General features: G+C 41.4%; 3 protein-coding genes across 3 annotated transcripts; 2 read left to right on the top strand and 1 right to left on the bottom strand.

Moving 5' to 3' along the window:
• Positions 1 to 218: 218 nt before the first annotated feature.
• Positions 219 to 6,347, top strand: ogfr (opioid growth factor receptor). The gene is made up of 7 exons (XM_061074448.1): positions 219 to 506; positions 1,049 to 1,114; positions 2,253 to 2,334; positions 2,436 to 2,514; positions 2,913 to 2,979; positions 3,741 to 3,889; positions 3,980 to 6,347. The coding sequence occupies exons 1-7, from the start codon at positions 381 to 383 to the stop codon at positions 5,016 to 5,018; spliced, it is 1,608 nt and encodes a 535-aa protein (XP_060930431.1). The 5' UTR covers positions 219 to 380; the 3' UTR covers positions 5,019 to 6,347.
• A 1,692-nt stretch (positions 6,348 to 8,039) lies between these two features.
• col9a3 (collagen, type IX, alpha 3) lies at positions 8,040 to 22,117 on the top strand. Its single transcript, XM_061074449.1, has 32 exons — positions 8,040 to 8,105; positions 9,017 to 9,085; positions 10,467 to 10,502; positions 10,915 to 10,986; positions 11,176 to 11,229; positions 12,843 to 12,878; positions 13,311 to 13,334; positions 13,441 to 13,494; positions 14,239 to 14,292; positions 14,427 to 14,468; positions 14,573 to 14,629; positions 14,794 to 14,847; positions 15,002 to 15,055; positions 15,639 to 15,692; positions 15,803 to 15,856; positions 15,985 to 16,038; positions 16,127 to 16,180; positions 16,267 to 16,320; positions 16,407 to 16,460; positions 16,558 to 16,602; positions 16,807 to 16,860; positions 17,013 to 17,066; positions 17,644 to 17,697; positions 17,791 to 17,862; positions 18,641 to 18,676; positions 18,905 to 18,949; positions 19,450 to 19,482; positions 20,634 to 20,780; positions 20,899 to 20,953; positions 21,048 to 21,230; positions 21,555 to 21,632; positions 21,933 to 22,117. Exons 1-32 carry the CDS (start codon positions 8,040 to 8,042, stop codon positions 22,115 to 22,117), a joined length of 2,037 nt encoding a protein of 678 aa, XP_060930432.1.
• A 1,282-nt stretch (positions 22,118 to 23,399) lies between these two features.
• Positions 23,400 to 26,605, bottom strand: LOC133004681 (uncharacterized). The gene is made up of 6 exons (XM_061074155.1): positions 26,136 to 26,605; positions 25,675 to 25,831; positions 25,541 to 25,586; positions 25,325 to 25,445; positions 24,192 to 24,333; positions 23,400 to 23,495 (listed from the first exon to the last, which is right to left on the bottom strand). Exons 1-6 carry the CDS (start codon positions 26,603 to 26,605, stop codon positions 23,400 to 23,402), a joined length of 1,032 nt encoding a protein of 343 aa, XP_060930138.1.
• Between the last annotated feature and the right edge of the window lie 1,194 nt (positions 26,606 to 27,799).

Raw genomic sequence — 27,799 nt, 5'->3', positions numbered from 1 at the left:
GAATAAACATCTTCCTGAGGCCGAAAGGAGGTGAGCTATCATCTAATCTGCTGTGACAGAGCCAAAGTGTGACTCTTGAACCACGACGTCTTTATCTGAACAGGACTGGTTTCGTTTTGTAGATTTTGAGGTCACGCCGAAGCGAGGCTGAGATGACCGCTGCTCCGCGGGGGTCCGTGAAGGCGTCTGGAGCCCCGCAGCAGCCAGCAGCAGAGAACATAGGCAGAGAGGAGCCAGTGACGACGGAAGCCCGGAGAGAGGCGGGTGGTCAGGGACGTGTAGAACCGAACCATGCGAGGCTAACCCACGTCTCACCCGGCTCCGAGGCACGTTCAGTACCGCTGCTCCTCACCACGGTGTGGGTTTGATTCCCGAACAGGATGGAGGACGACTGTGTGTGTGAGTACGACTCGACCTGGGACACGGAGAGCGACGGGGACGAGCCGGCTGCGGAGAGCCAGAGCCGCCGCTCCAGTCAGGACAAGAACAAAACCAGCTGGACCCTGGTACGTGTTGTTCCAGAACCTTCCCTCACACACACCATGTTAACCCGGGTTAAACACGACGACGAGTCGCTGCTGCTTCCCCACCCGGAAACCACCATGACTGCAGAGCTAATGCTAGCTTGATGCCCAGCTGCTGCAGGCTGGCTAACTAGCCTAGCTAGCCGCTGACGTTAGCTCGCTCCTGCGGGATTATACGTCCCCTGGCAGGGCTGGTGTGTTTGATTTCCAGCTGTTTGCACTGGTTTCTGTTCATATGTCTTTATTCGTGGTTTAAATGCAAGGCTGGGAAGCTGCTACGTCCGTTTCCGGTAGTGTGGGGTGGAGGGGGGGTTGATTGAATAGCTTGGCCTTTACATATGTCAACTTGTTTACGGCTGTGTCAGGCTCCTGCTGTCATGTTGTGGCCTCGTCGGTAGAAAACAACGTGTCGGTGCTGCTTCACGTCAGGAAACAACATCTGTCTGAACTCTGTGATCTCTACCCATGGATCTAAACCCTGAAAACACTTGATGCAGTTATTTCACTTTCACTTTTGCTTGCAGTGGCACCACACGCCCAGAAATACGAGGGCAGCAAAGGACATGCAGACGTACAGGAGAGGATACCCAGTAAGTAACAGGCTACACTGTGTAGATCCATACATCACTAGTAGTTATAACACAATAAAGTTCATCAAAAGGGAATATGCTTCTGTATTGTGAAGGCATTGAGGAGTAATAATGTATTAATATAGTTGATAGACCTCAGATTAGAAATGTGTCATTCTCTGTCCAATCACAACCTTCAGTCAGGATCAAATGTAAAGGAAATGACAAAGTGACATTTAATGTTTAATAATTATCTTCACTGATTTATATGAAATTTTAATATTGATATAATTTCTGGCCATCTTTTCCAGCCGTATAGCTGCTTTCAGACATGCACAGATCTCCAGAGAATCTAGGGACATTCTCCAGGAGTTTCTCCAGCTATAGCTCTCTAGTAGAAACTCCCAGTAATGTCCCAATGAGTCGCTGTGAGAAAACAGCAATAGACAGATGTAAAAATGTAATAAAAACAAATTGTGACGGCTTAAGTTTACTAGTTGTGTAGTTTAGTTTTTATTTCTGGGGTGCCAGCCAGGGAGAGCCCTGACAATAATTTATTTAAATTAATTAACTAAGCCACACAAAGGTTATTCTCACACAAAATATAAATACTCCAAAACCAATTATATGACTTTTAAATATACATATTGTAAACACACAGGACATGTACAAGTATTGAATCATGAGTCTCGTTATTTATTTTTTATGAAGAGACGTAAACATAAATTAGATCCATTCGAAAAACAATAAACAACTCCAACAAAAAGAGTCCAGTCCAGGATATGTCCCAGAATACGAATATCTCAGAAAGAAAAAGTGGAGACTTAGAAGACATCAAAGGAGATGACATACATTTTGGCGATAAGAGTTGTGCTTTAATCAAAACAGGTGATTTTTTGCAGCAGAATCAATAACCTGCATTCTGCCTCTGCCGGCTGCACCCCCCCTCACATGAGTCTCCGGAGATTTCTGTTGTGTTGTGAATACGTCTGAGCGGAGGATCTCCTGCTGTGTTGTTAATTTCTGAAAGGCCAAATTCTGAGAAAGTCCAAACCCAATTGTTAAGACTTTCTGCGGAGTTCATGTCTGGAAACGTCAGAACAGAAAACATCTTGTCATGAACAGTGATGACACATTTCTTTTGCTTGTTTTTCTACAGAATCTCACAGATGACGAGTGCTCAGAAGACAAAATGAACAATTTGCAGTTTTATCTGAATAAATTTCCCTCCTCCCCTGATGGTAAACACATTTGGATGTCAACACTTAACAAGATACTCCCAAGTGTTTGGGAAAAGTTGTTTGTGTGTTGATGTTAATGCCTTCTTTCTGGTTTGGTACAGATGTCTACATAGAGTCATTTCATAAGGAATGGAAAAATGACTACAAAAGACTGGAGAGAGTTCACTCCTACATTCAGTGGTAGGTATTGTTTAATTCTTCAGGTTTGTGTTTTGTCTGCGTCTAATCTGAGTCAGAGTCAATGTCGTCTTGTTTTTGGCAGACACGTGACCTTGTAGTCTAGGTTAGTGTCCCTACTGTTGGTATTCATACTAACCATGCTTGATTTTTGAGTGTAGTGTTGGTTATGACACAATGTAAAAGAAGGAGCTGCTTTCTTACCCGTCACTGTAGCTTTGGCAAAATAGAAACAGGGAAGGACGTCTTGTGAGTTCAGAATCGTGTTGTGTTTTTCTTTTCTGGAGTGAAGCACCAAATGATAATTGCTTTATGTTTGGGTTGTGCACAGCTCATTGAATTAGAGCACAGTTTCATTAGGTGTTAATTGGTTGTGTGTTGTTTCTCTCTGCCTGTGTAAGGTTGTTTCCACTGCGAGAACCGGGGGTTAATTACATGGCTTCAGAACTCACCAAGAAGGAAATTGAGGTAAGACGATGCTGCAAAGTGTTATATAATAAGAGCCAGCGTGAGTGAAAACATCAGTGTACTCCTGCTGGATTTGATAACTTACAGACCTTCATAAGCTCAAGAAGTTATTACAAAAAGCTTTGTAACAGAAGGTGCTCTCCTCTTTCCGACTGGTTGGAGGTGAAGAGCATCTTTTTAGAAGCTCCAGAGCCTGAAGATGAAGCAAAACCTGTGTAAATTATTAATTTGTTTCAGGTTTTCAGGTTCAATGTCCTTTTTTTGTACGGTGTCTATAATGTGTGATAAAAGCATATTCATCAACCCCTAAAGAGCCACCACAATTTCATATCAAGTTTTACCGGCTGCACATAAATCTGCCTTTTCATACACTTCCAAGTACAAAACATTTCTTTATGGTGTTTACTACGCTTTGGGTTTATGATGGATATATTTTTAATATAGCATGTCTTCAACTTGAAGCAGCTGACATGGAGAAGCTCAAAACGAATCAACTGCTGCTTTGAGAAACATGTCAAAATTGTAGAGCATTTTTAGACTCTTTTAAACTTCTAAGATCGATAATTATCAGGAAATGGGAGCCAGGTCTTTTTATTTGGAAATTTTTCATTTTTCTACCCATAACTACCAACAGTTGGCTATGTATTGATGAAAACCTACAATATGCTTATAATATTGTTTTTAATATGCTTTTTTACACATTTTTACACATTCCTTACATTTAAGATTACGTTTTTCTAATTGATATTTTACCTCCTCAGGCCTTTAAGAAGAATGAGGAAGCCAAAATGAGACTAGTCGAGTCCTATGAACTTATGTTGGGCTTCTATGGCATCCGTTTGTTCAACAATGAGACTGGTGAGCTGAAACGTGCCGAAAATTGGAAAGATCGCTTTGGAAACCTGGAGCGGTAAGGGTTACATGTTCTCACGGCAGCAACCTTTGAGATACGTAACTTTTTCGTTTTAAAATTCCACTTCAACTTTCTGATGTCTTGCAGGAATATGCACAACAACCTGCGCATCACTCGCATCCTGAAGAGCCTCGGGGAGCTGGGATTCGAGCACTACCAGGCCCCACTTGTCCGCTTCTTTCTGGAAGAGACTCTGGTCAAGAAGACCCTCAGTAGTGTCAAACGCAGCGTACTTGACTATTTCCTGTTTGCTGTGTTGGACAAGCTGAAACGTCAGGAGCTTTTGCGCTTCGCCTACCTTCACTTTGAGCCAAAGGATAAGTTTGTGTGGTGTCCCAGGAAGATTCAGAAACAGTTCAGGAAGACAGACAAAAGACCCGATGCCATCGGAAATGGAGACGGAAAGGATGAAGCGTTTTCACGGAGTAAAAGCAAAGACGGGGAAGCAGGTGTGCAACCGAAAGAGGAAGGAGTGGATAACATAACAAAGAATCAGAAAGGAAGCGATAAAACAGAAAGTATAGACAAAGACAAACTGTCAGATGCATCGGCTGAGCCAGAGCCAGAACCAGAATCAGAACCTGAGACTGTGGCAAATGGAAACACGGAGGTTGAGTTTACGAAAGAAAGTCAGGGGAATGGAAATGACTCTGATGATGAAATGGAACAGTCGCTCAGTCACGACACTGTGGCAGCAACAAGTGAGCCCAGTGCCAACAGTGAGAACAAACTAACCAACAACTCAGACGATACCGTCCAGGAACCCGACAACAGTATGCAGACAGACGGGGACAGCGACGCAAACAAAACACCGAAGAAGAAGAGGGAAGATGACAAGGTGCTGCCAAGCAACGGCTCGGCCGGGGACCCCACCTGTGTGCAAATGGAGGAAAAAACTGGTGCAACTAAAGCCACTGGTCAAACGAGCCCGGCAGCGCAAACCCCTCTAAAGACTTCGAAACACTCTCCCACTCTTTCATCTGGAAGGGAGGAAAAAATCCCAAGGACTGAATTTAATGAAGTGCCAGATAAAAAAAAAGAAGAAGAAGAGGAGGACATGTCACAGGAAAATGTGTCGGCAACAAATGGGTCACAGATGAGCATCGGCAAACCTGAGGATGAGTAGAGAAATGGGACTTTGATTCAGCATCAAATCCCTCGAGCTCAGACCAAAACTATGGGACTTCAAGACTAAACCGGATGATTGATTTGACTTTAAATGAAACATAATCATGGGACAGAGAACTGAGAAGTCTCTCTGAGCCTTATTTCTACTGTATTTAATGTTGAGATATTGATTCTTTTCACTTTGAAGGAGTATATGGATTTATTCATTCACCAAATGTGGGACTGGATTTGACTCAGTTTCTACATGTCCATCAGATACTAAAGAATAAGTCTGGTGATATTATATATTTCATTTTTTTTGTTTAGCAAATCCCACGAAAAGACCAAAAGTGATGAGTTAGTTTATCTGTTATTTAACTTTTGTTCCTAGCTCCAAGCCCATGTGATCCTAAGAAAGACATAATCCTTTAAAAACTGGTCAGACATAAAGTATGTAAGTTTTGATTTTAAAGGGCTACATATAGTTTTTGCAAGTGTTACTCAAACAGGAGTAAATAGAGTTTTTGCTGGGGGATGTTTCCAGTGTTGGTGATTGTACAGCAGCTCAGTGGTGTACGTGGATTTATTGTAATGAAAGTGTCACCGTGGCTTCATTTATGTGCCGTGGACACTGAGACAACAGAATACGTTTGTGCGATGGATAAGTTCATGGTTGTTTTTGGTCTTTTCATGGGATTTCTGTACAATGAGAACATTACCAGATTTCTCCTTTAAGGCAGTAACGGCTGAGACTGTCAGCCACTGATATGAAATATCTATAGAATACATAAAGCACTATTAATGTATGTCAAAGAAATGATTTCAGATTTTCTAACAACTAAATACTTTCACAATGCTGTTTGGTTTTTTTTGCACTGAGGAATAATTGGAAGAGGTTTTTTTTTTGTTGATGAAAAACATCTTGTTCTGGACCCCGCTGTTAAAATGCATTTAAGATTGAATGTTGCACGTTTGTGCGTTTTCACGCAGATCCGGGGAAGTAGAATTTTGATCACCTGCCAAAAAACAATGAGAGACTGGTTGATTGTACGATACGTGTGTTATCGGCAGAACTGAAAAAGCTTTGTCTATAATTTAAAGTTGGCTGTATGTTCGTTTGAGACTGTTGATATTTACGAGCCAGAGTTGGTTATATTGATGCATCTTTTTTATATTTGCACTTAATTTTGAAATATTAATTGTTGAAGTTATGATATTTACATATTGAAATGGTAATAACTTTACAGAAGTACTGATTCCTTTATAAATGATCCCTTTTTTTTTTCTTTTCTTCTGAAGTAAACACCTGGCTGTTGACAAAGCAGAATAAAGTTATACTATTTTCTGATGCTTGTTATGACATTGATCTGTTGAGTTGAAATCTGAGTCCCTTCATATTAAATCGCAGTTGTCAGGATAACTCTGTCGGCTTTGGCTCATAATCCTGATATTCTTCTCTTCAGCCGTATATATAGTAAGAAGCACCGGCCCTCGGTGAAGTGGTGTGACTCACAGGAAGAAGCATGTTAAACTTAGAGATACTGACGCAACACGACTTGTACAGAGCTCAGGATCAGTGTGGAGGTTGAGATGTTTTTCTAACTGCGTCGTCTGTGGCTGCCTCCATCTATAGATCCTCCAGTGCCTCTCCTGAATATTATAAATAACACTGTTGGATTATTTTAAATTCAGACCAGAGTTTGCTTGTCCTCCTCAAAATGGACTACGTTAGTTTGATTCCTGATGTACTTCTTCTCTTGTATAGATCTTTTTTTCTGTTCAAGATATTTAATAGTAATATATTCAGAGTATGTCTGGGGTAGTGTTGAAATGATTAGTGAGCAACATTTTTATATTCCTCTGACTTTTTGCAGCCTGAGCTTTATTCTTCTTTTTTATCTCCACTAAGGAGGTTATGTTTTCACCCCTGTCTGATTTTTTTTCAACAGGATTACGCTAGAAACAGATTTTCGTTCAACTTGATGGGAGATGCACTAAGAAAGAGCTCATTAAATTTCCTTAACATTGAGAGATGGGACTTCTTTTTCATTTCCACCATGTTTCTCAGTGAATAATTCACAGATCTTGATTAGGGGGGGAAATCAGGAACATTTAGGGGACTTTTAGTATTTTGTGACATCTTTATCAAAGTCTTTATCCATCAATCAAGAAAATGATCTGCAGATGAAGTGATGAAGGTCATTAGTTGCAGATCTGGGAACAGACGGTGTGTCAATTTAAGTTTTGCTGTAAAACCTAAGAGGCAACCTCACTTAAAAAATAATTAAACCTCAAATGCCCTTTGTGTTTTTTTGCATTTTTTACCAAAATACATGGTCAGAATACACTGATAAAAACAAAAGGTATTTCTCTCTATTTAAGATGTTATGCTGATTAAAATCTTAAGAAAAGTGGTACCTGCTATTGTATATTATGTAAAATAACGATGTCACTAGGGTTATGTATAAAGTTTGGATTATATTATAACCAGAGGGACGTGATTACAATTTGCTTCTGAGTTGCATCATGGGAAATGTAGGATTCTGGGACTTTACATCAGGATACTAGAGGCATTAAAACTTTAAATCTGCCTCCTTCGAGAAACCAAATGTATTAAATGAGAAGGGGTTCTTTATTGTGCTTTTGCTTCACGGTGACACCAAGGAGCCTCTAGAGTTCTTCATCATACACATGAAGGCTTCATCTAACACTTGGTCAAATCACCAACCTCTGGATATTTTTACCACCTTTAGCTCAGCCCACTTCTTCTTCCCTGGCTCCTCTCTGCTCCCCCCATGCCTCCCTCCCCAGTCCCACTCCTCCTCACCCCCCTTCACCCCTGTGCACTGTGACTGAGTTCAGCCCCTTCGGCTGGAGACTCGGGTTTATCTGGGAGCCAAGGAAAAGCCATTCAGGAGCTGCGCGCCGTGTGGTGAAGTAAGGCTCCGTCGCGGACGTTGGGGGGGAGCGAGAGAGTACCAGGAACACGGGGATTTGACCTTTTCTCACATAGAAGTTTGTGAGGCCGAGTGGAGGAGACATGGCGGTGTTCTCTGCTCTGTGGGTGCTCCTGCTGTGCCAGCTTCTGACTTCATCCTCAGCCCAGGTAAGAGTCCGTCTCTGCACCCATTCGCCTGCAGCTGCTCTCTGTGGGGATGTCTGCAGCTAAAGTTTATAACCATGACTTATTGTGAGGAGTTACTGGGACCAGCACATCCACTGGTTGATGGATGAAGTGTATCCTGGTGCTGCTGATGAGAGTCGCTCTCTCTCTCTGCAGCTGCTCCAGGCCCGAGCTGCCTGCGCGTCACACGGATGCTCTCTGGATGTTTCAATGCAGTCAAACAGTGTCTCAGTGCAGTTTCTGTTCCTTTGAGTGAACGTGGAAGGTTGTTTTTCTCCTTCAGTCGTGTAGCATCAGACTAAGTGTCTCCGGGTGCTCGGTCCTCTCGCACCACTTGGTGAAGTCGGGGTTATGTTGTCCCTGAACCTGTGGAATGCGCAGGATCCGTGCCACGGCGCACAATGCCACCTCTGTTCCTTCAGCCTTCCTCACTGAGCTGAACGCAGGAGCTCGTTTAGAAAAACATGAAACGTTTATTTTGCTGACACGAATCTGGTATATTTGTGTTTTTTGTATAAATCTGGCTCAGACTTCTACTTGAGCGTAAATTCGGGTGTAAAGCGTCTTTACGCACGCACTTGTTTGCCCATACCTTTGATAGTGTTGCAGTTGTACTGAATAATGTATGTATATTTACATGTTTAGAATTTGCCTAAATTATTAAATTTCGTTTTATTGTCCTGATGAACTATTTTATATCATTTTGATTGATGTTTTCACCATATTGTCATCAAACATTTCCGAGCACTTACATTGATTTATCCAGTTGATCTCCAATCTGTACTTCTCTTCTTGAGGTGACTGCATCAAAGAAACTTTGGATACATGACAGTCACATATGACACATGAAGAAATGCAAGTTTCTGAATCTGAATTTGAATTTTGTTTTGCAGAGGCCGGGCCCCAGAGGATCTCCAGGGCCATCAGGACCCTTTGGACCACCAGGAAAGGATGGCACTGATGTGAGTTGACCCGGATCTTACTTAAAGATCATACACCTAATACATATTTCCTATTTAAGATTTAATACTCAACCAACTGCAGTGGGTGAGGAAAGTGTCACCTGCTTATTTTCTCCGTATGAGTTATAAACTGATAAATATTTTCCTCCTATGTATAAAAATTATGATGAGAATAACATTTTTTAGACTTGAGCCACACACACACACACACCACAGGGATAGTTCACAGCTCAGTGGCTTTGCATCCTTCACACGTTGCACTTCAAAATCGTATTCAGATTTCATTTTAAAGTCCCATTCAGGTGCAGCTTTGGTAGAAAAGGGTTTTCTTTCTGCTGAAACGTGGCTGGAATGTTTCTAGATCTTTTATCTCGATGACTCCTCCCACAGCTCCACCTACAAGTATTAAATGATAAGCATGGACTTCAGGTGGGCAGGGTTTAGGTGTGTATGTACAACATCTACTAATAGAAGAGTATTGGACAAATATCTGGTTAATTGTACCTTATTCCAATATGCCCTGAAAAGCTGAGATCATATTAATGCTATGAATGGCCTTTGTTTCTTCTTTAGTTTGTTTCATTAACTAATTCAACTTGGTATGTGTTGATTTCCATGATTAAACCTTTTCAGTGAATGTGAACAATTCAACAGAAATCTACTGAAATCCAAGCCCCAAGATTCTTCACTAACTAGGATATGATGTTATGGTAGCAACAAGTTTTGGGAGGAAATTGGATAGTTGGGAAAGTCAAATTATCAAGAAAAACGAAGGTAACATGAAGACAAAACTCTAGACTAAAAGAAAAAGACTAAAACTCTGTGGATTATTTTTATTTGATTTAATCTGCGACATGAACAAAAATGTTTTATGTCAAAAAATCTTTCAGGTTTTTTTTTAGTAGTTGATATTTCTGTGACTCCAGGAAAGTGCGGGCACACAGAGGGCTCATTCATACATTCCCCAACTCTGTGAGACCATCTAGAGTTTCACCTCACACCTCCTCCCTCCACCTTCATCCGCCCCCCCCAGCCCAACACTACCCCCCCAGTTCTAACCAAACTGAGGCTTCCATCATGTGACCAGTGGGCATCGGCTCAGTTTGTTCTTCCCCCGGTCGCTGCAGAAGCTAAACATTGAATCCTTTTCACTGATTCAGACCAGGGACTCACTGTAATATACCAGTTACTGATGAATTTTTGAACACGAGCAAACACTGGATGTCTTTGAATCTGCGTGTCAGTGGAATATAAAAGGCTTCATTTGTATGATCCAACATTAAACTGCAGCGTTTAAGACGCTGAACAAAATGAACTTTGAAAAGGAGCAACAGGTGTCTCTCTGTAGCTGTGATGCTCATTTGTCCTTTATAATCAACAGGGGAAAGACGGACCCGCTGGACTGCCAGGGAAAGCTGTGAGTATTCCAACTCGTCCAGCCAGTTTTATTTACAAATCATTTTATGAGACAAAGCTGCGTGTGTCAAAGTGCATCTCTTTAATCTCTAGCACAAAGGAAAGTGGTCTTTTTATGTAACTATGCTGAAAGTGAATGCCAAAATAAAATGTAAATTTAGGATGAGAAGACAATGCAAGACCAGCTGCTCGTCCAGTCTGCTCCAATTTATGCCAGAAACTGAAAAATCGAACCATCCTTTCCAAAATTACAAATTTGTCTCAATTTGCACAACGAATGACATCGTCTTTCTTTAGACATTTGATGCCGGGTTTAGAAAAACCTCCTGGTTAAATAATTTCATAGGTTTGAACTAATGAATAAATAAATAAATACATTTCTTATGCACAGCTTCATTAATGTCTTTATGTAGGGTCCTAAAGGGAAAGCAGGAATACCGGGCTCTCTGGGGAAACCAGGCCTGCCAGGACTTCCAGGAGTTGATGTAAGTGTTCACAATAAACACACACACACACACACACACACACACACACACACACACACACACATCATCTCTGCCATAACCAAGTGACGTCTCTGGAACTGGGACTATTGATTATTGATTGTGTCAAAGCAGCAGAGCGCAGAGTTAATCATCCTGTTGTTGTATAATGTTCTCTCTCTCTCTTTCCAGGGTTTGACGGGTCCTGATGGTCCTGCTGGGAAGGATGGGCCCCCGGGGGAAGCAGTAAGTGTCTCTCTTAAGTCTCGTGATCTTTCTGGGATGCTGAGGATCCACTTACACATGCAGACAGTTTAGTTCTGTGACCCGTGGGCTTCAGACTGACCCTCGCTCACCAGAGGTCAAACACACAAACGCTTACACAAACTCCTGCGTTCTGAGTGGAAGCTGTTTACAAAGATCTGTAAGCGAATCCAACAGGGACAGGGCCTGTGTTTCCGTGTTTTCCTCTGTCAGCCTGGATTTGTTAAGCCGGCTCAGCGTCTTGGTGGGAATATTTTTAATGAGGGATCAGAATGGGATTTATTTCTACTGCTTCCTTAATCCGGCCCGGAATGCAGCCGGCTTCCCACCAACCTGCGACGCGACTGCAGGATGATGATGATCTGTTGCCCTAATGCCGAGGGATACAGGTGTTATCCTCCGAGCGATATGGTGGAATGTGGAATTACAGCATGTGTGTGTGACATCAACCCTAATGCAATATCTCATAATTAAACAGGGAGAGGTTTATTTCCCAGGATATACATAAGGCACGAAAGAATAACTACCGAGGGACCTCTGCTGTAAAGCTGCAAAGTCACTGTCAAGACAGATAAACGCAGCCAGCAGTTCAGCTAATTAGCAAATCTAATGAGGGAGCCTGCGTCAACCAGTGTCTCTAATTACTCAGATTACTCCAGTTGTAGCTGGATCACTGGGGCTCGCGGTGCTGGAGACACAAACAGGATCCGGCTGCTGGAGTTTGATTTAAGGAGTCAGCTCAATGTTCAGCAGCAAACCAGATATTCATTCATTTTTTAAGTGTAGGGTTTTTAGTTGTTGTATTCACAGGTCATTTTCTGTGTGGTAATGATTTGTTGTCTCGTTTGCGCTCTGGGGAATGTGGTAAATAAACGTCTCTGTGTCAGGCCTGATTATTTGGGGTCTTTGCACTCTCACCAAAATGCAAATACAGCTGTGAGGGGTGAACAAACAGCTGGAGGAGGAGGAGGAGGAGGAGGAGAGATGTTCGCAGGAGGGTTAGAAAGGAAAGAGGAAAAGGAAACCACAGGTTGATCGTTCATGTGTAGAATGATTTGTAGGAGTCTTCTTTCATTTCACTAAAAGCAACCATAAGGGTTCATGTTAAGAAAAGAGACTGAATTTAAGTAACAATAATTATTATTTTTAACATTTTTACGTTACTGCACTTAAATGTCCTTCTGTCTGTTAAGACTGTTTGTGACATTTCTGCCTTTATTAGTCATTTATTAATCATTAATTATAAAAGGGTCTGCATCATTAATCAGGGCAAAGAGCACTGGTCAATGATACAGTGTATTTTCAACACAGTTTCCATTATAATGACAACTTTTAACAAATTTGAAGTGATTGTATAGTGAATAATAAACAATATAGCGACACTAACAAAAAGACAAATTCGTACATGATAAAGCTTATTACAGGTGACCCTATTAGCAGTCACGCTGTTGGTATGTAGCCTACACTGGATTTATTTACTCTGCAAAATAAATTTAAAAAATGTAACAGAGCCAGTGATTTTAATGAAAATGTAATATATTTTGTTTGAAGTTGTATGAAAGGTTGATTGTGATGTTTCACTTTCCTCTCCTCAGGGTGACTCTGGACCTTCGGGGCCAGCTGGACCTCCTGTAAGTACCCCCCCATACCAAGCAACACCACATCACACGATTACACAGCAGTGACTTCCTGAAGGAATCCATCTCGCTCCATCTATCAAACAGTATCAGTCATCAAAAGAGAAAAAAACTGCTCATGCACCATCTGCATTTTTTCCCTATTTCACACTGGAAGTAACTTCAGAGAGTCGAGTTCTGCTCAAATCAAATGAGGCGTCGACATTAAGATGATGAAGCACCGTCACACATCATCGCTCACATCATTGCTCACTTTGATCCAAACGGACTGAGACGGTTCATATTCACCTCACGGCAACAACCAGCGACGAACTTCCAAAGCAGATTTGATGCACTTTCTCCTCACGTGCTTGGTCCTGATGCTGTGAGAAAATCCAATCGCCTCTCTGTGTTTGTGACTTAATTTGTCCTCCTGTGTTTCCGTAGGGCAGAGGGAGAACAGGAGCTGCAGTGAGTACACGACTCTGACGTTTCATGTCATGCTCAAGTGCAGAAAGTTGAAGAAATTCATGTATTTGGATGATTTGCACGTATACTCAGTGTCTTCTGTTTGCAGGGATTACCTGGAACCAACGGGTTGCCGGGCGGAGTCGGACCCCAGGGTTCAGCCGTGAGTAACTGATCCCCTCGATAAGACTATTCATCTATCTATCTATTCATCTATCTATCTATTCATCTATCTATCTATCTATCTATCTATCTATCTATCTATCTATCTATCTATCTATCTATCTATCTATCTATCTATCTATCTATCTATCTATCTATCTATCTATCTTTCTATCTATCTATCTATCTATCTATCTATCTATCTATCTATCTATCTATCTATCTATCTATCTATCTATCTATCTATCTATCTATCTATCTATCTATCTATCTATCTATCTATCTATCTATCTATCTATCTATCTATCTATCTATCTATCTATCCATCTATCCATCTATCCATCTATCCATCTATCCATCTATCCATCTATCCATCTATCCATCTATCCATCTATCTATCTATCTATCTATCTATCTATCTTTGTAAAGTGCCATATGAAATGATCAGAATCGTATCAACAGAGGCTCAGACTATTGCTCCAAAAACACTTGATCTTGTGCTTCTCATTGTTTCCTCCACCAAGGCAGTTATGTTTTCACCTCTTTCTGTTTGGTTGTTTGGTTGGATTATGCCAAAACTAGCAAAAATTGGTGGAAGGATGTTCGTCAGGAAATAACCCATCAAATGTTGGTGTGGATCCAGATCAGGCGTCAATGAAACACCTGATTGTCGACATCTCCTAGTAGTGATGATGAGAAATCTCCTCAGTTACTTCAGATTAATCTTTCCTGTCTTCTCTCTCAGGGAGCTGAGGGTCTTTCAGGACTTCCCGGACCTGCTGGCTCTGATGGACCCCCAGTAAGTGCAGTCATCATTATAGACTTGAGGAAAGCTGCTGGTACAATATGGTCCCATGTTTTCACCGATGCCACCCAGTGGATCTGCAGTATGAAGGGAACGCTCTGATTCCTTGTGTCCTCTCCCTTTCTCAGGGTCTTCCTGGTACTCTTCATGACCTCAGCGGTGACCTTCTGGTAAGATGTAAATCATGCGCCCTGTCAGAGCAGCGTTAGTGACGGTGACCTGAAGCTGTGTCCTCTGCAGACAGTCCTCAGTGTTTTGTCTCTTTCCTCTGCAGTGTCCTGCAATCTGCCCCTCTGGTCCCTCTGGGCCTCCTGGGATGCCGGGATTCAAGGTAAATAAATAAACCTCCTGTCAGTGGTTCCTCCTTTTCTATTTGTGTTTAATCATATGCCGCTTAATATGTCCTTGGAAATATATACAACATAAGTCATCCTGCACTCACACAATATGTTTCCTCATGCCTGGACTAACCTCTGTGTATTATTGCTCACGTAGGGTCACACAGGACATAAAGGAATCAAAGGAGAGGTTGGAAAAGATGGAGAGAAGGTGAGTTTGTGAGGGGACAAATATCAAGGCCTCTTTCCCTGTGGCTGATCCAGTCACATGAGGAGGACATTAACAGTTATATTCTAATTTGGCTGCTTGTGTTTCTGCGATTTGTTGTTTTGATGCAACACTAAGTTTCCTGTTCTGTCTCCAGGGCGACTCTGGTCCACCTGGTCCACCGGGTATTCCTGGCACTGTGGGTCTGCAGGTGAGTGACATCAAAACTATTCAGGGAAATGTCTTATCATCCCATCGTAATCTTCTGTCAACAACAATTATTGCGATATTATAAATATGCTCGTAAATAATAATTAAAAACCCAAACTTTCAAACAAGTCTTTAAACTTAGAAAGAAATAATAATATGACATTTATTGTGATGATTTTCGAAATCGACTGATAAGAATATTTTTTATTTTGATTAGGGCTGGGCAAGTTAACTCGTTTCAATCGAGTTAACTCAAGTGATGAGTTAACTCGATAAATTATTTTATCTCGCATTAACTCAGGTTTGATTATTTATTGTTTTATTGTGAAAGTCAGGCTTTTATTTTGTGAAAGTCTGTTGCTGACTGCTGCAGAACAGGAAAAAAGAAAATAATTGGCGGATAACCAATCGAGTTAACTCATCACTTAACTTGCCCAGCCCTAATTTTGACTTTATTGGCCGAGCTCTATCTGCTTGCTCCTCAGATTAATATATTTACATGGTTTAGCAACATTTGAGGAATTTGAGAAATATTGTGAGTGTTGTGTGTCTGAAGCTCACGATGACCTCATGTTGTGTTTCAGGGCCCACGTGGTTTGAGAGGTTTACAGGGACCAATGGGAGCTGTAGGAGACAGAGTAAGAAGCGTTTAGAACATAACTTCTCTTCTCCTCTCCACCTTTCATATCACTCTCAATATTCACACACCAGTTTGCCTCCTCTGACCTCGTCCTCTGTTCGTCTCCAGGGTTTTCCTGGTTTCAGAGGCAAATCTGGCATCGCCGGCATCATCGGAAAGACAGTGAGTGTCTCCTTGTTGTAACTTATGATGCAGTGGAATAAAAACGGCGTTTGATAGTAGTTTACAGCAGGAGTCGACAGCTGCTCCCATCAATGAATAGCTGTGTGTGTTTCATCTGATGTCTCCAGGGTGATGCTGGAGAAAAGGGACCACAGGGATTCAGGGGACCCAAAGGAGAAATTGTAAGTAAAGACTTTGAATCCTGACTATTCGTTTTTTAACGTGTACATAAAAGGTGTATAAATTACATCTTAATGTGTCTTTCAACAGGGTAAAATTGGTCCCAAAGGAGGCCCAGGGGGATCAGGACCCAAAGGGGATCCTGTAAGTGCATTACCTGACAAATTATACTTTTTCAAAAATACGTCAGCGCTCAGAACCACAGGGATCATATTCCATGTCTTCTTCAGGGTATTCCTGGCAGAGATGGCAAAGATGGTACGCCGGGATTAGATGGCGAGAAGGTAAGATGCACTTTTCTCTTCCTGTTTTGTGTTTAGATGCGAGTCCAGAGCTGACGCAGCATTCACAGTGATGTTTGTGTCGACAGGGTGATGCCGGACGCCACGGAATCGTCGGAGAGAAAGGACCAAACGGCCTTCCTGTAAGTATTGTGATGTAGACTTAGAACTGAAAATACTGTGATAAGTTCTGACAAAAAAACGGATGAGAAGCTCATAGTTGTGTACTTTCTGTTTTAGGGTCTACAAGGAAAGGCTGGTACAAAGGGATCTACAGGAGAAGTTGTGAGTATTTGGACACCAACAGATGTTAAACTTGAAATCAAATCAAAACCACGAAGGAAAAATATAACTAAAAAATCCTGTGTCCAAGAAGCTTCTTGCATAAAACATCTACAAGTATCCTCAACCATCTTCGTTAGCCTTCAATCCAACGATGACCTGGACGAGTGAGAAACAGAAAACTGATCTTTTGTCTTTTTCTAACAGGGTGATGTGGGGACGACTGGGGAGACAGGGCCCTCTGGAGAGCCAGGTATTCCTGTATGTATCTGATGGGCTTCTTTGGGGGGGAGGGGATACTACTGGGTCAAAGGCTCTCTGACATTTCACCCACATGAAACTTTGACAGTGTTTGTGTCTTGTCTCTAAATGTTTCTGACGTGTCTCCAAAATCTTTCCTTTGCTGCCTTCAGGGTGACATTGGTGTCCCAGGAGAGAGAGGGATAGCAGGACCCAGAGGAGTGACTGTGAGTTCTACACTGTGTGGATATTGTGTGTTATCAAATTGCTGCACTGCATTCATTACTTTCAAAGCTTCAAAAGCATATGTTACACGATATTTTAACATAATCTTGGCCCCATGTACGAGCCAAATTATGAGAATTTCTGCTACACAGAGCTACATTTGCAGAATTTAGATTGAGTTTGCGGTTCTTATAATCAGTGCGGACAATTGAATGCATGCCAGAAAAAGAAAAATAATGAGTATAAAGCAACCGTGTAGAATGCTTAGAGGCTTCTCGCATAAATATGAGATATAATAAACTTCTGCCCTTCGGAGTTAATGATATTCGTCTGCAAAGGCACGAAGAGCGTCGCTGCTGATTCAGGGTCTCGCTGAGGTGGAGTTAGATGAAATGCAGGTCCAGTGATGAAAGCAGATTCTCATAAACAGAAAGGTCTTTGTTTTTCACATCAGATCCAGTGACGAGCAAAAGAAAAAGGATAAAACATCACAGGAATGAACAAACATCTTCACGTCTTTAAACAATTGTTTTCTGTATCATGTGTTTTGTAGTGTGATGATATTATTGTTTCCAACAGGGAGGAATTGGACCAGTGGGCAACACTGGACCTCAGGGAGGCAAAGGCTTTCAGGTCAGTTGCCTGAAATCACTTATCGTCATCACTGTTTTTAAATGTTGTTATTTTGCATTACCGTACTGACTGTGTGTGTGTTGTGCGCTGCAGGGGGTGGCAGGAGGATTGGGGGATTCAGGTCTCCCAGGCCCGACAGGAATCCGTGGAGAGTTCGGTGAAAGGGTGAGTTTGACGTCAGTGACGATATGAAACGTGGGCTGGGGTTTAATGCCACCCATCATCCAGGAGACAACACAGGGCTGTGGCTATTTAATCATCTTGTAAATATGAAAAATATTCCCTTAGATTAATCATTTGGTCTGTAAAGTATCAGCAAATGGCAAAAGAAGCCATTCAAAAGGAGAAACTTGTTTAAAAACCAAATATTTCCAGTTTACTATCACAGAAATTAAATAAATTAAAAATATTAAAATCTTCAGAAGATGGGACCATTCTGTAGACACGATAAACTTGATGAATCAATAATCAGAATAATTGCAAATTAGTTTTTGTTTGATGGACTAATTCTTGCGTCTCAAGTCCAGAATGCAAAAAAATAACAACAATAAAACCGGTCAAATGAAACGTCTCTGCACAGACAGAGCAGAGACATGTGTCTGTCCCCACACGAGGGTCCTGTGTGTCTGTCCCCACACGGGGGTCCCGTGTGTCTGTCCCCACACGAGGGTCCCGTGTGTCTGTGACCAGGTTGGACCTCCTTGCTCGGAGGTAGAAACCGAGCGGTGGTCGACACAAAGCGGCCTCCTGTTCAGAACGTGTAGACAGAACAAAGCCAGTCTTTATACCGATCCCAGTTCCCCCCCAAACAGCCCACCTCACTTTCCTCCATCCCCCCCGCCCCCCTTTCCTCTCCCGCAGTCGGCCTTCCGCAAATATCTCTCCATGCCGCTCATTTACTCTCTTTCTCTCCCTCTCTCTCTCCTTCCTCAAACCCCTGCAGGGTCCGACCGGAGCTTCAGGAGCCAAAGGAGACATGGTAAATATCTCAGTCAAAGTTCAACTGAGGTCTGACCTCTCCTGAATGACTTGTACTAGTCTGCACTCACCTGTTGTATGTAAGGGAAACGATTATACATGAGTTTGATGTTTGTTGATGCTGAGTGTTGTCAGCTGAACACATTACAGAATATTCTCAGTTATTAAAAAGAATAAAAATGAGAGTTGGATGAGATTCAATCAGATAATCCAGATGTTGTCTCTTTAGGGCATCGGAGGAAGTGACGGTTTACCAGGAGAGAACGGAGAACCTGTAAGTTTTGTCTTTCATATTTGATTTCATATCAGTAAATAGATGTAAAACTGATTTAGGGCTCTGCTGCCTGACAGCTGACTGTAGGACCAGGTGATAGACAACACCAGTTTGAAAGCCTTTACACTGGTTGCTTTGTTATTTCACTTCATGGTCCTGCACTGGAATTTGTGGCCCTGCAGTTCATCAGTGATTCTGAAAAGCAGCATGAAATCCATGAGTGGTGCAGATTTAATTTTAATGCTCTGAACCACTGACACGATCCACTGAGGATCAGCTGAAAGCTTTTTAACTTAAAGATGTGGGATCTTTTATTTATTATCTATTTTATTCGTTGTATTATTTCATTATATCTGTTGTCTACATCCATTTTAAATCATTCACTGTTTATCTGTGAGCTCTATGAAGCCATAACCATCACGTTTGAAATATTAATTTATTACTTGTTGTATAACAGTGTGTTTTCATGTATATTAAACTAAAATTCAATCTTTTTTCAGGGTCCCTTTGGACCAGTGGGACAAAAAGGAGAGGTGAGCGACAGTGTTACACAGCCGATGAATTCAACAGAACCCTTTACTCACTCTGACATTTCTCTCTATCATTTATCCTATTTTTCTATTAGAGTTGTTTCACCATTTATTATGAATTTAAAGCTAATTATTTCAACTTTTTATCCATTACCTAAACAAGTAACCAACAATTTAAAACTGTTATACGCTACTTCAGCTTACATATATAAATCATTTTCATATTACTTTAAATTAAGAATTCCAACTGTTTGTATATAACAATAAGTTCATTATTGTTACTATTTCTCACTTTTAGAATCTATTTGAACAAATGATCAATTCTTTTTAACTATTTGAAGTTTTAATCCAGCATTTTTAGCAAACTTTCACTATGTCTTCTTGCTTGATAACTACTTTTCACACAAACACTCCTAAAACAGTGTTCAGGTGTTAAAACTGATGTCAGCAGCAGTTCATACATTCTCATTTTGAAATCTCTCCAAGTTTTAGGCCCAATTTCAAATTTTCAAACAATTTGATTCCCACGATCTCCCACATGCACCGAGCAGCTGCAGAAACACTCCCTGCAGATCTGAGACCCCTGCTTGTGAGTCACTGCAGTCGATTTGTGTCTTTCAGCACAAAGCACATGAAGATGTTGTGTGTGGGTGTAATTAGCAGCAGTTTGCCCCCCCCCCGCTCCCTCACTGAACATTAAAAACAGGAGCCGTGCTCGGAGCTGTCGCCCACTTGTCAGACTCGTTGCATGTGATGCAGCCTCACATTCCAGCTTTAATAGGATTAATTAGAGATAGGTATTGCTGCTTTAGTTTTATTGTCCTGTTTGCTGCTGTCGCCGTGAGGGAGAGGAGCCGAGTCACATTAAGCTGCAGCTGACTTTATGTAACTGGAGCTGCTGACGAGCCTCCTGCTCACAGTCTCATTTACTGTTTGCTGCTTCTCTTTGGAGTAATTATCAAGCACCGAGCCGCCGTGTGAATCCGCCCCCGCTTTGTCTCAACAGAGCCGCTTCAGTTTGCTCGTTAGTTTGTGTTCAGTGATTAAAGCGGAGGATTGTGGGTGTTTTTTTAAGCTCCAGTCTGAGAGTGATTTTTGTTTCAGTTTTGTGAAGTATAATGAGTCATTTAAAGGGTAATTGTCATCAATAATAGTCTGGAAAACGTGGTGAGCTGGGACCGAAGGGCGTGACGGGTCCTCAGGGAGAGCTCGGTTCCAGAGGGCCTCCAGGAAAACAAGGGATCATGGGTTTCCAGGGAGAACAGGGTCTGCCCGGGATCTCAGGAAAGACAGGTGTACCTGTGAGTATTTTATTTTCTCCTCTTGGTATAAATCTCCTGACCGACGGAAGCATATTAAATGTTAATGTCTTATAATAAACTGCACGAATGAGGTTGCATTTGAAAAATGTCTTTCCAGGGTAAACTGGCGAGCGAGCAGCAGATCAGAGAGCTGTGTGGCTCCATGATTGATGGTGAGAAATCTTAATTAGCATTTGTCCATAATTCATTCTTGCGCCGAATAAAAGCTGGAAATTCATCTCCTGGTGTTTTTTTTCTCTCTCACAGATCAGATAGCCCAGCTGGCCGCTAACCTGCGAAGACCCCTGGCCCCTGGCATGGTGGGCCGCCCGGGCCCTGCTGGGCCTTCAGGAACCCCAGGAGTATCTGGGTCTACTGGGCATCCAGGCACTCGTGGACCACCAGGGTACCGAGGTCTGCCAGGAGAGCTGGGAGACCCTGGGACCAGAGGTAGGAAAAATAAACTCTCAATCAATATTGGAGCAAAACAAATAAATCATTTCTTTTTAGTTTTATCGTGACATGTTCTACTCATTAAAATGACAGTGACATATTATCATACATTAAACCATTAGATTTATAATACTGATTATTCCATGGCAATGCATTAGGAGCACGTTTCTAGTTTAAATATTTTATATACAGGCAGGTAATATGGTGACATCAATCTCAGGGTAGTGTTGTGTAACTCGATCTTTTAAACTTTAGATATTATTATTAAATGAACTTAATGACAGTATGAGGGTAAATTCACTTTGAAATGTTTTACAACAGGTGATGTTGGTGAACAAGGTGACAAGGGACCCGTTGGTAAAGCCATTGATGGGCCAACTGGAGACCAAGGATACCAAGGTATGAGCCTCTGATGGGAGCTACAACACTGTGGGTTACTGGTCTGTTCATATAGAGTCTATATAAGGTCTATATTATAGACCTTACTCATGGAGGCCGTATCAAACAAGAAGGGCTGATGACAGCTGCTTCCACTTGTAGGGTTTACTGGTAAAAATGGAAAGGAGCTATCAGTATGTAATTATCTGTGAGAAAATTGGACTCTCTGAGATTTTCTGATTGTCCTACAACAGGTTTTAAATACTTGAAGCCAAATCGTTTGATCCACGCAACTAAAACCAACTCAAATCTTTTTCGCAGGTCTTCCTGGAGTTCCTGGAATCGTCAAAGATGGTCGCGATGGATCTGTAGGAGATCCAGGTGAGCCTGGAGAGTCAGGCAGGGTAGGTAGGACTGGGCACCAGGGACCTCCTGGTATCTGTGATACAACGGCCTGCCAGGGAGCAGCAGCCGCTGGGAAATCCTCCAACCCCAAAAACCATTAAACAAGACTTCCTGCTCCCTGTGGCCAACCACCCCACGCAGGGAGGGTGAGAAGTGAGGGAAAGGAAGAAATGAAAGAAGAGTGATCACAACAAAAAGAAACTGTCCTCCTCCTTTATTGAAACAAATGTATTACAAGATGGGAAGAGTAACGTCAACAGATGTGCTATTTTGAGAGGAGCAGAGGAACATCCGAGGAGAAACACCAAGAAAAGAGCAACTGAGAGACAAAAACATGGAGATGACATCCTGAAATAAAGTGGACAGAGACACGAGTGCAAAAGAACAAGTGCATTGCTCCAAATACTGTCACATCCGACTTGATGACCTACAAAATTTCAAAAAATGAAAACGAAGAGTCCTTTTTTGTATAAAAACTTTGTACATGTTATTTCAATGCCCCCCCATTACTTTTTTAAAACAACGAGGGAGTGTCTCTACAGTGAATGTGCATGCATCACAGCCCATGAGTGGAAACGACAGGTGTTACCTCAACATACGAGCTTAACGTGTAATATATGGAAATAGGTGCTGGAGGCGAGAAGCTGTGTTTGTACTGTACATGGAATAAAAGAAACAACTACCCAGGTGCCCAGACATTGTGTAGATTGATGCAACAACAACAAAAAAATGTATACTGTTTTTTACAGCTTTTCTTCTTCTAAATTACATGTGAAGCTGATTCTCCAGATTTGAGAATCAAATGTTTTCAAACACAACATCCACTTTGTACTACCAGTGCTGTAACTATTAAATATACAAGACTTTAAATACTATTTATTATTTGTGGGTGACTGTTGTATGTACAGTAAGATGCTACAGCGACATGTTGTAAGAAAGAACAAATAAAGCCACTTTTCAGTAAGAACAAACTCTTTTCTACACATCAAATGAAAAGTCTTCACTTCACAATACTTTACCCCCTGAACATTACTTAACCCCATTTAATCACCAGGTAGTGACACTTCATACGCAAGATTTAATTATGTGATTGAAGACACGTGGAAAACTGAACACTCTGTCTGAACACAGTTTAACCAAAGTATTTAAAAAACAATGCAAAATTTAAATTAGGTATATAAATAGGCCAATATAAATACAGTTAGTTAAATCTATAAGTTGAGGAGCGTAAATGTTGCTCTTCAAAGAACTTTCTATTTTACCAGGGGAGCAGTGCCACCTGTTGGTGACTCTATGAAAAGCAACAGGTTTAGGGAGAACCAAAACACAGGACTTTGCTGGACAACCTCAGCGAATGTTCTCAAACAGTCGGACTCACTAGATCTATTTCTCTCTCTCCTGCTTGAGAGAGTCCGAGCCTGAAGAGGAGCTGGACTTCAGACACAGTTCTTTCGCGTCATTGAATGATTTCTGAAACTCCTGTGAACAAGGAACATATGAGATTATTGTAGTTAACGACAAACTCAAACTTGTACTTTTGTATTTTATTAACTCAACCAAGGAGGTTATGTCTTCATCTGCGTTTGTCTTTTATTTTGCAGCTTTACATAAAAACAACCAGATGGATTAACACAAAACCTGGTGGCAGGAAATAACCCTTTACATTCTGGCGTAGATCTGGATCAGGGGCAGGACACAGGAATTTTAACATTTTAACATTTCAAAAGATTTGTATGCATTTCTCAAGTAAAACTGCAGAAATCTTTATGAAAACCAATCAGACATGTGCAGATTGCTAATATCTAGGAACAGGTGACTGGTGGTGTTGACAGCATAATGTGGATACACAGCACGAGGGCTTGTTTTAATTTGCTGCAATGTATTTTTCACAGACTAAATAACCGCAACATTAGATAATCCATCTTGGTAAAATAATAACATTTATTTGATTTTATACTGAAAAACTAAGAGGAATTTGATTTTAAACTCTCTAAATAACAAAAGCAATATAAAGTCTAGTGCAGCTCTATAATTCAACAAGAGGAAATTTAATAAAGATCTCATCTTCCGGTCGCCGGCTTTGAGTCTCAAATGATTTGGCTGCGGGGCGATGAAGCCATAAATGTTTTTCATCAATCAGTGTTTTAACTCCACGATCAAACCACACAAATGTACCTTTTTGAAGGTGTCTCCATGCATCTTGTTGATGTACACCAGGAAGGCGGTGGTCCACTGGAGGGTGGTGACTCTATCCGTGCCCGACTGGCAGAATGGCACCAGCATGTTCAACTTGTCGCAGTATAGACGAATCATCTTTCTGCAGAGGGACATACAGACGTTTCTCAGAGTTAATATACAGAACCTGTGACTTTGTTCTTCGATCATTTGGTCTCATGTCGCTCTTTTACATTACTATTATTACATTTCATTTAGCTGACGCTTTTATCCAAAGCGACTTACAATAAGTGCATTCAACCCTGAGGGTACAAACCAAGAACAACAAGAATCAAGACAGTAAAATTTCTTCGAAATAAAGCAAAACTACAGAGTGCTATAAGTAAGTGCCATTTTATATCTCTTATAGGAGATATAATGTTATCTTTTTATGGCTGCAACCCACAATTATTCCACTGCCATTTATCTTCTGGGTTAATCATTGACTCGTTCTGTGAAGAAGCATCAGGTGACTCTGATCAACACAGAATCCCAGAGCCCGAGGGGAAATGATGTCTTGTTTTGTCTAACTAAGACTCAAGAGCTCATGAACAAAAACAATTTTCGAGATTCACAAAAGGTTGATGTTGATAACCCTGAGTTATAATTTGTATTTGAGTGTTCTGGTTATTCTCCATCCCGGCCTCAGGGTGGTGCTGTTCCCCTGCTCTGTTCTCCCAGTAAGTGTCATGTTGTAGGTGGTGCTGGTGCTGACTGGACCGGAGATGGTTCACCCAGTTTAAAATGTGGACTGGGGATGTCCCAACCACACTGTCCTGTGTTGTGTATTCAGTTTGCTATTGTGATTCTTGACAATTTGAGTCTGTGAATGTGGGACCTGACCAATGTTGTGTCATTGTAAACAGTGTAAATATATTTCTTGCAGTCCACATAGCTGCAAGGGTGAGAAACCATTTTAGTTGTAAACTATTTCCCCTTGTTTGTGATAGGGTGGCCGGTAAGATCCCTGTATGGTATTTTCCTTTTTTTCATTGTGAGGTAAGTTTGGTTTAGTCTGTTTTTGTTCATTATTTTTGCAATGCTAACCCCCAACTTCCATTTTCTAAGAGAAATGACTTGATCCACCTGCTCACCTGCGTTCCCTCTCGATACTGTTGTGTCTCTCTCTCCTCTGGATCAGTGACAGACTGGGTCGGACCCTCTGTCTGCTCCTGTAACCCCACTTCCTGGTCAAAGCAGGTGACATCACAGCATCTATTTAAAATAAACATGACAGCGTACAAGACTCATTTAGATTCAAACAAAACAAGTGCTACTTTTAAAAATTGTCATTATAATAATTATCAAACCTTGGTGCTTGTTGGGATCAACAGTGTGACGAGAATGGTCAACCACCTGAGATATAAAAAAAGAAACAAATGATTAAACATTCTGTCATAAAACTATAATGAAACTTAAACTTAAGGTTTTTTTTCCACCACACCTGAGCACACATGGTAGTGACAGGGTTAAATACCCCCCCGGCTTTGGATGGGCTGGAAACCCCTAAGAGACTCGCTCCTTCGGTCTTTATCCACGTCTGCATGTGTGGGCAGAAGGTCTTCTGAGCATGTCCAGGCAGCTGGAGAATCGTTACAAAACTGAAAGACAAAAACAGATTTGTCAATATTTTATGTATTAGTACATACAAAGATTTTCTTATTTCTGTGTTGCGCCGATGCTTTTGGCCCACCCTTTGTTGGGATTACAAGAAAAACCTAATTTATTCACATGTAGAAAACACGTGGGTAGATGGATGGATAAGATAAGTGTTCCAGAAGCAAAAGGAGAAAAGTGAAATACACAATCTGTACGGGTAATAAATAAGTTTAAAAAATACAATATAAACACAGGGAACTGTTAAAGATAGACACGTGTAGAATGTAGTATACTGGTGGAACCTACTGGGAGACAGCTGCTGACTGAACTTCCCTCTGTCTCTGGAGGTCAGCAGACATCGTGTTGAACCTCTTCTCCAAGCAAACTCTTGCAGAGAACCTCTGACCTGGGACCTGTGAGGACGCACGGCTGTTGACGGGCACCTTAGTCGGACTCCTTTCACCTCCCAGTCCCGCCCACACAAACCCCGGGACCTCCGCAAAATAGGCCGGGGTCTTGTGTCCTGGTATCACCAGACTGTGATCCTCGGGGGCAATTGACAGGTCGATAGGTTGGGTGGTTGCGAGGGGAGAGGTCACCGGGGGTCCTGAGACCTCTGTATCCATCCCTGCAGCAGGATGATCCCTCACATCAGACCAACATCTGCTTATCAGACCACCATCAGGACCAGTCCCTGCCTCCATGTTGGTGATGTGCTGGAGGTGTGAGTCCTGACCATCGGAGAACTCCATCAGGTCGAGCTCCGCTTCCAACATCTGGCCCTGTGTCAAACCCCTTGTTTCCATATGGTCCTAAACCCTGAGTTCTCTGGATGGACGTGAAACATGAAGCATTTTACTTGCTTGGGAAAAGCATATAAGACAACTAAGGCGTCAATTTCTCTATTTCCACCATTACCATGTAGCTAGTTTTGAGCTAGTCACCGTGTTATTAACATTATATTTATGAACAAAGCTCAACATGATGTCCAGTTGAGTCTAAACAAACACTTATGATGTTGTGTTCATAAATAATATTCACAAATCAAGAAAACTCATTGTAGGCTATAATCACAAATGCTAACTTGCTAAAGACTTATATGAGTATGCTAACATTTAGCATTAAGCTAGTTTTAGTTTGCTAACCACCTGTTTTAGTAACTTAATAAACTCATAGAAGCATTAACATTGTTAACAGAAGATTATTGACTCGTCCACTTAAACTGGATCAAACAAAGCTGCAGTTATTGATCGGTTTTGGTTTTCTATAAGTTCATTACCTTCCGGTTTCCACTCACTTCCTGACAGCTCCGGGATCTGTAGACGCTCTTCCAACAGCCGGGGCCGGCTAATTCCTGGACCGCGATGGACTGGAACTGTCACTGTGTCGGGTATTGAAATGTTGCCCGTTTGTATTGTGTGGAAAGAATAGATTTATAATATCTGACACGTTGTAAATACTACTAATACTAAGTACTTGTACTCAAGAACATAACAGAAGCACATGTAAAAGTAATATAGTTTATATATATATATATAGCTCAATATAGTGCAGCACCACTCAAGTACAATTCAGAGGGAGATTAAAATATTAATAAACTTTATCTTACAGCACCTTTCTTAAAAGAAATGCGGCTCAAAGTGCTTTATATACAATAAAGATACAAAAATATTATAGCTGGATATTAAAAGTACTCTCTCCATAGCCTATATATATGCACTTTATTCAAGTACATTTCTCTACAAACAATACTTCCTAAGTGGATGGTGTTCATTATGTAAATATTCTCTGTAATTTGTCATTACATTTTGAATTTTAAACTAGTGCCTGTCTATATTGTCTCGTCTACCTCAGTCGGTCTGCTACTGCTACAAGAACATTTCCCTGGTGTGTGAGAGACTTTTCTACTATCCACAACGACAACACTTTAGTTTTTTAGGAATAGCTTACATTCAATTTGGTTTATAGTA

The sequence above is a fragment of the Limanda limanda genome, chromosome 7 (genome assembly GCF_963576545.1).
Source record: "Limanda limanda chromosome 7, fLimLim1.1, whole genome shotgun sequence".
NCBI lineage: Eukaryota > Metazoa > Chordata > Actinopteri > Pleuronectiformes > Pleuronectidae > Limanda > Limanda limanda.
Note: the sequence above shows the minus strand (reverse complement) of the source record. Positions and strands in the feature narration are given on the sequence as shown.

Bases quoted from the DNA above. Each gene is read 5' to 3' on its own strand.
- col9a3 (XM_061074449.1), top strand. From the start codon at position 8,040: ATGGCGGTGTTCTCTGCTCTGTGGGTGCTCCTGCTGTGCCAGCTTCTG. The intron at 15,693-15,802 runs GTAAGAAGCGTT...GTTCGTCTCCAG, and splicing joins TGGGAGCTGTAGGAGACAGA to GGTTTTCCTGGTTTCAGAGG. The intron at 16,039-16,126 runs GTAAGTAAAGAC...GTCTTTCAACAG, and splicing joins GGGGACCCAAAGGAGAAATT to GGTAAAATTGGTCCCAAAGG.
- ogfr (XM_061074448.1), top strand. From the start codon at position 381: ATGGAGGACGACTGTGTGTGTGAGTACGACTCGACCTGGGACACGGAG. The intron at 1,115-2,252 runs GTAAGTAACAGG...GTTTTTCTACAG, and splicing joins CGTACAGGAGAGGATACCCA to AATCTCACAGATGACGAGTG. The intron at 2,980-3,740 runs GTAAGACGATGC...TTACCTCCTCAG, and splicing joins TCACCAAGAAGGAAATTGAG to GCCTTTAAGAAGAATGAGGA.
- LOC133004681 (XM_061074155.1), bottom strand. From the start codon at position 26,605: ATGTTGGAAGCGGAGCTCGACCTGATGGAGTTCTCCGATGGTCAGGAC. The intron at 24,334-25,324 runs GTGAGCAGGTGG...GTCCCTCTGCAG, and splicing joins AGTATCGAGAGGGAACGCAG to AAAGATGATTCGTCTATACT. The intron at 23,496-24,191 runs GTACATTTGTGT...CCTTGTTCACAG, and splicing joins ATGGAGACACCTTCAAAAAG to GAGTTTCAGAAATCATTCAA.